The 7,282-nt window shown below is 30.2% G+C and overlaps 1 protein-coding gene across 3 annotated transcripts in view; it reads left to right on the top strand.

Annotated features, from left to right (window-relative positions):
* Positions 1 to 7,282, top strand: part of LOC106466663 — a 78,314-nt gene that overhangs the window by 5,479 nt on the left and 65,553 nt on the right. For all 3 annotated transcript variants that reach the window (XM_022394726.1, XM_013926955.2, XM_022394727.1), the window contains exon 2: positions 457 to 696. In XM_022394726.1, the coding sequence (XP_022250434.1) occupies positions 472 to 696 (225 nt within the window). In that variant the 5' untranslated portion in view covers positions 457 to 471. The remainder of the gene's footprint in view (positions 1 to 456; positions 697 to 7,282) is intronic.

Here is a 7,282-nt window from a genome sequence, read left to right as displayed (position 1 = left end):
GAACTTAGAGCTACTTAGGTTAAACAAATGTAGTTTCAGGTTACAATATGAAGTCATACTAGAAAGAAAAGAAGATTAATTTATGTTTTTTTCGATTTTTTTTTGGTGGTTACGAGGTCAGTCGATTCGACTGATCCAGTTTTGAGATAAGAGTAGAGAAAATAACATATAAAATATATTTAGTGAAAGAAACGTTCGAAATGCATTTAGGAGGTTTTAAAGATTACACAAAGGAAATTTGAGATTTTTGAGATGATGGAAAGTATTTTTAATTTTAACATGAAAATTACTTTGCACATGGACAATTCAAAACAAATATTCAATATATTCATGGACAAAACCTTATTTTATTTTATCAGAAATACTTCACTAAGAAATATGACTTTTTTGTGTGTGTGTGTTTGTGTCTATATATACATGACTAGTAATTTACATTTTACTTTTTTTGCATTGTAGAGATATGATTTGAAAATGTCCAAAGAAACAGTAAAGTTACCATCTAGAAAGACAACCTCACCATTGAATGTGATGAAAGGAACATGTAATGGGAGTATTTCACAGCCAGTTCTTGAAGGTGCAGGTGATGATGCACTTCATCGTTCTCAGTTTCAAAATAATTCTGGTCAGAAATTGTGCCAAGGCATGGGAAAAATAAATGACATAAGTTTGCTTAAGAAACAAGCAAAGAATGGTCCGGTAGGTATAATTTTAGTTTGAAATTATATGTGGCAATAAAGAGACAACTAGTTACGTAGAATAGAAATACAGCCCCCTTTCCCTCCTTGTATAAATTTTTAAAAAACTTTTTTGCTAAAAATAAATTTTTTTGTCTCTAAAAAATATTTTGTCACAAATGCTTTTAAATATAATTTGGACATTTCCTACTTGGCAAACGAATTGCTAATATTGACAAAATATCACCATGCATGTACCATTGTTTGTATTTAAACATTTAGTAGTGCAACATTGATCTTCTGCAAATCAAAGAAGTTGATAATTAAATAATGAAAACATGTTTTACTATCACCAATAAGGGTAATAATGTTTTTATTTCAAACATATGATGATTGCAGGTAGAAATAATTAACTAGGAATTTGCAAATTTGTTAATGTAATGTGGATACATTTAAAAATGTTATTAACAAAGGTATAAGTCATCAGAATATTTTGCAGTTATCTACCATACTCATTAAACAATGAACTTAACTAAACTTACTTGATTTAATGATAATTTTGGTGAACATGATTTAAAAAACAACTCATATTTACAAATATTGATTCTTAATAAAACCATATTGCATGTATTTGAAAAAGCAAAAAACTTCATAATTTTAAACAAATAACCAAACATCAACAACATTTTAATAAGCCTTAAACAATATCCAGTCATGTGAATTTTTTGTTTCATACTGTGTATGTGTGTGTGTGTGTATCTGTATCTAGATAAACTTCTACTGTGATGGTGACAAAACGTTTTCCAAACATCATATGTTTGTTACTGTTTTAATCTTGTAATAGTTTTCTTTGTTATCCATTCAACCTGTCTCTGAACTGTTCAAGTTTGCTTTATCTCAAGTTATGTGATGTAATTTCATTGAAGAAAATTTGTGTAGCTTTCAAACAGATATAATTTAACATACAAATACTTCTACAATTCACAAACAACAGGAACGTTTACAAAAACTATAAAAAAAACAACCTTTAACCTATATATATTATTATTATGTGATAGCCAAATTCTTGCTCTATTCAATTATATTTAAACTTTCTTTGTAGCTGTTTTTAAGTCTGTGTTTCATTAGTATATGAACAAACCACTTGATATGGTACCACAACAAGGTATCAACCAAAACCTGTACAAAACAATGGGAAATGCTTGAAAATTAAGAAATGGATAATATATTCTCAAGGGGTGAATGATTTTTAGCAAAAATAAAGGTATTCTTTGGGTTGGGCAGAAAAGTTCTGAAAAAGAATTAACAAGTTGGTTGTTTTGTTTACCGGCAAAAATCTTTGTAGTTATGCAGAAATGAAAATATTAACCTTTTTGTAATGAATTTCACTAAATAAATCTCAGAAAATGAGAAAATATCAGTTCTAAAAATGTTAGAGTTAAAATTGACTTTAAAACATATGAAAAGCGAGAGGAAATCCTGTCTTCAGACTTCAAGCACAATAATTTAGAATTAAGTTACTTTTTTCAGTCCTAAACTTTGTACATGAAAATACCATACACACACAGTGCAACTGCATTATTTAACATTTAGAAACAACAATAGATTTATTCATTTATCAGTTTCCTGTTCCAACAGTACTGTGTACACTCTTTCAGACTTGTTTTTCCAGACACTTTGTTACACATGCTTGTAAGTGTGTTTACAACAATATTGGGGCCTTATATTTTAACTACTTAGTTACTCAACTGCTTTATAACCAACCAAGGGAAAGAATAATATTAGAATAATAGGATTTTTTGATATTCTTTGAGTAGCCTAAATTTAAATTCAAAGAACATGAAAATTAAAATAACATCAATTTATTTTGTAAAATAAAACTTTTGATTGTTATAACTATCTTATGAAGTATTTCATAGCATTTTGAATTAATATATGTTGACCATATTGTCCTAAAGTAATCTAAATAAGTCAAAGTTAAGATAATATTAATATATGTATATAATTAGCTCAGTCAGGTTATAATCCAGCAATTTTCAGCTGCAGGTGTCCTAGATAATACTTACTTTAATGAAAACAAATCTGTAGTATAGACAAATTATTAGTGTCTGGAGAAAGCCAAGGCATGAAAATTTACCATGGTAATGTTTAATTGACATTCATATTGTTATATTAGATTAGAAATAATCAATTATTGGTTATCTCTCCCAACACGTGGTCGGTCAACTTGACCAACTCGTGTGACCTTTTGTACTCATTTAAAGTTGATATAAATTTAATACTTATAACTCTCTCTATATATATTGAGTATATCTTCATGAAATTTGGCAGTATTTCAGTTAATATTACAAGTCTTTCAAATACTATATATATATGTGTGTGTGTGTGTGTGAATAGGTCCCATGTTGATCCAAGACATGTTATGTTATTAAATGATTAAATAAACTAAATAATAACTCTTCAATTGAACAGTCTTGTATATCTGACAATTACTACACTTAAACATTTACTTAACCTTGTGTTTCTGTAGTTCATTGTTTAGTTACCTTTAATGAGGGAATGTTTCATTTGTAAAGGTAATAGAATTTTATGATGTTTTTGCATATGTATTGATTGCAATTAAAAAAGTTAGGTATCTCTATAGAACTCACTATTAAGCCTCACTTTGAATACTGAGTACAGTTTTAATCTTATCTGAGAAAGGATATTGGCTTATTAGAAAGGGTTCTTGTTGAATTGTACAAAATTATTGGGTGGAGCAATAAGATAAAAAAACCTGATTTTTTTATGTTGTATTCTGAAGGCAATAGGAAGAGAGAGTACAAGTTTGAGATATGGAAAAGACAAACTAGGCTCAAATTAAGACATTTTTATTTTTCTAACAGGGTGATTGGCTTATAGAATGAGATGCCCACAGCAGTAGTGAAGGCCAATACTTGCTAACAGTTTATGTGAGGAATTGGTGATTGGACTGATTTTTTGAATAAAACAGATGGAGTATTCTCATCCTCAAGATGTTTATCTCCTCAGTTTATCATCAGCAACTGATTCATCACAGTATTGGACATAATGTCCCTTTTTTACATTTACAGCAGTTTTCTTCTCCACCTTTTGTTAGCAGTTTCTAGCAGTATGTTGTTTTAAGTTACAGTTGAATATAACTCTATAAAGCTGGAGAGCTTTATTTAGTTTAATTTGCATTTCCTCATCCACAATGGCATTTATGGATTGGTCAAGTGCCAACAAATCCGTTATTCCATGTGGAGCATCCAGATAAGATAATTGGGCAAGCATTTTCACATTTTCTGCAAGCTCAGATAAGGTCTTTCCTCTCCTTCATACTCTGCTCCTGAACTTTACGTTGGAAACTTTCTTCTGGTGTGTCACTTCGTACCTGTATAATAAGGCAGCCACCAATATTTGATAGATAGCTGTTACAACTCTCACTTGGAAGGTGGCTCATTGCTGCTAAAGCTGGCCTTTTTAAATAAACAGCAAACTTAGTAGTTTTTTGTTTTTCCATTCCATCTATTTACTATGGAAATTCTTTTGAACTGAGCTTAATTTATGTCTTACATAGTACCTTTCTGTTTATTGCTCACGAAGGTGAAGTTTTTCAACTGGTCTGCTAAATTCTCTATCACGATAAAGTAATGGTATACTTAGAGTAGTCCAGGAAGTTGCTGTGATCATAAATGGCACAACATTAGTGGTAACAGGTGTAGATCAGATGGGTTCTCCAATTTCATATCTTATATTTATAGGTGTTTGAGGGTACAAATCTTTGACTTATGCAAGGAGAAGTGTGGCTGGTTTAACCCTTGCATTTGCCAATTTTTAATCTGTCTCTAATGTTCTTTTCTTCTGTATCAGTTTGGCTGTTGTAAGCTTTTTGTTCTTTGTTGATGCCTTTTTTTAGCTGTGGCTCATAGAATGGCTGTTTTTTTTTGTTTGTTTTTTTTCAAGTATAAACATTTAGCTCATAGATCCGTCATTTCGTGACCGATTTGAGATCTAGTTACAGTTTTGGACTCAGGAGGTCAAACTCTTTCGATTGATGTATTCGACCATGCCAAAGGTCTTGTAGATTAATTTACTCTAATCCTGCTTAAAATAATTTCAGTTTGAGGGTAGGCTGGTAGAGATCTTGATAAAATCGAATCAGCTATATGCGTGCCCCATGCTTGGTATTGTTGGCACACAAATATATAGCTAATAAAAAAGGGTATTTATTATTATTTTTTACTACTTCAATTTTGGTGTTATAATCCTTTGCAACTTTAGTTACTTCTTGGATTTTGTTTTCAATCAAATTTGTTTTTGTTTCAATAATTTTTAGGATTGTATATCTCTCTTAACTCTTCTCTTTAGTCCTTGGATTTTTCTTTTCATTTTTTAACTTACTCTGAATCTCTTCATGATTTCATTTAATTTTTCTATTCCTTATATATCTTTTAATTTGTTTTCTGTTTCTTCCAGGTCTCCTTTTAATTTTCTGTCTTTCTCTTTCTGACTTTTTTAGTTCTTCTTTCCACTGTTTCATCATTTGAAGAAAAATTTTGATCTCACTTTAAGAACATATCATCTTGAAGTTAGTCTAGATCCTGTTCATTTCCACAAAAATAATTCCACTCTGGCATGAGTATTATAATGGTTTCTTTTGTTTACTGTATTCTTTTTTATTATTGTGTAAAAAGCAGAATACAAGTTACATTTCAAATAAAGAAAAGTGAAGGATTTTAATTCTTTAAATGAAAGATTGACAACTTACATGGTTTCACAAAGTAATGATAACCAAGTGATATGTCTAACTCAGAAACAAAACTTAACAGACTTTTGTTAAATTTCCTTTCATGTGTACAGTATTTGCTAACTCAGTATGCAATCAACAAATCTATAACACACTCACTAGTTCATTTATCACCTGACTAAATAATTCATCAGAAAGTGTGCTGTTCATTTTTCTTCTGAAGTCTGGCAAATACGAGATGTCATGTGAAATCTGGACATACAAAAAATTTCTGGTGTCAAACATACCAAAAATTTCCTCTAGCAAACAATACAAAATGTTTAAACTAGAATGTTAAAAACATAACATACAGAGTATGATCTAGAAACTTTTTAAATGCTGTTCCAATAAATCTTTGTCTTGCTACAGGAAGGAAGGAATTTTGTATTTTTAATTTCACATTTGAAAAATTGCATACAGTTATATGAAACTGGGTTATGTAATGCAATATGCAAACCAACTCAAATTTGGGTGATGTGTATACAACTTAAGAGTCCAAAAATTTTGTATAAAAATGTGTATATAGGTCCATCTCGGCTGTTCCATCCTCTAAACTAAATTGAAATAATTTAAAAAAATAATCTTAAAGCCAGCCCTTTTTCATTCATATATTTATCAAGCTTTTTCTTAAACTCACTTAAATTTACTGAGCTCTGAGGTACCCCACTTACAACATTAATCCATTTTGACTGAACTCCAATTGTAACAACCCTCTGCTTTCTTCCATTCAGCCACTCTTCTATACAATTTGCTAACTTATCCCCCACACCTATAGAGCTTTTTTTTACAAGCCTTTTATGTGGCACCTTGTCAAATGCTTTTTGAAAATCCAGATACACCAAATCTAAACCATTACCCTCATCTACATAAATAGTAACCTTTTCAAAGAATGTTAAAAGATTTATAAGGCAATATTTTCCCTTAGTGAAACAATGTTGAATATCCACTAAAATTCTAAACTTTGTTAAATTACTTCACAAAGCATCTTTAAACTGACTTTCCAAAATCTTTCCCAAAACCGATGTAAGACTAATGAGTGTATAATTACTGGGATACTTTTTATCACCTCCCTTGAAAATAGGAATTACATTAGCTAACTTCCAATCCACTGGTACCTCCCACTATTCAAAGACTGACAAAAAATAGTTATAAGTGGCTCACATATCCAATCTTTAACCTCCTTCAAAACCCTTGGGGAAATATTATCTGGTCCAGGAGCCTTATCATTTTATATACTTCCCAATTTTTTCTTAAACAGCTCAGAATTAATCCAGTCATCTTGTTTGATCTCATTTCCATTTATCAACTGTTTAAGATGTAGAATACTGCTTAAATCTGCATTAATAAAAACCAAAGAAAAAGCCAAATTTAATAACCCAGCCATCTCATAATCATCAGATACTAGCCTTCCTTTATCATCCCTCAAGGGTCCTATCCCCATCCTAACATTTTGTTTACCCTTGATATATTTAAAGAAATCCTTACTGTTAATTTTTAAATTTTGAAACAACCTTTTTTCATACATCCTTTTTGATGTCTAATTTCCTGTTTCACCAACTTTCTTGATTTTCTATAATCTTCTAAATCTCCCGTCATACCAGTCAAGTTAAATTTCTTAAATTTATGCTTTTCTTTAATTTTATCTTTTACACTCTTTGTGAGCCAACCTGTTTTTTTATTTGTAGCTACCCTTTTCTTTCTATAAGGAATATGTTTACCTTCAATATTTAAAAATGTATCTTTAAAAATTTCCACATTTGATCAATGCTCCAATTAACTCAGCTACCCAATTCACAACAGATAATTCTTGTCACATCCC

Source organism: Limulus polyphemus, unplaced genomic scaffold (assembly GCF_000517525.1).
Source record: "Limulus polyphemus unplaced genomic scaffold, Limulus_polyphemus-2.1.2 Scaffold2336, whole genome shotgun sequence".
NCBI classification, from domain to species: domain Eukaryota; kingdom Metazoa; phylum Arthropoda; class Merostomata; order Xiphosura; family Limulidae; genus Limulus; species Limulus polyphemus.
Note: the sequence above shows the minus strand (reverse complement) of the source record. Positions and strands in the feature narration are given on the sequence as shown.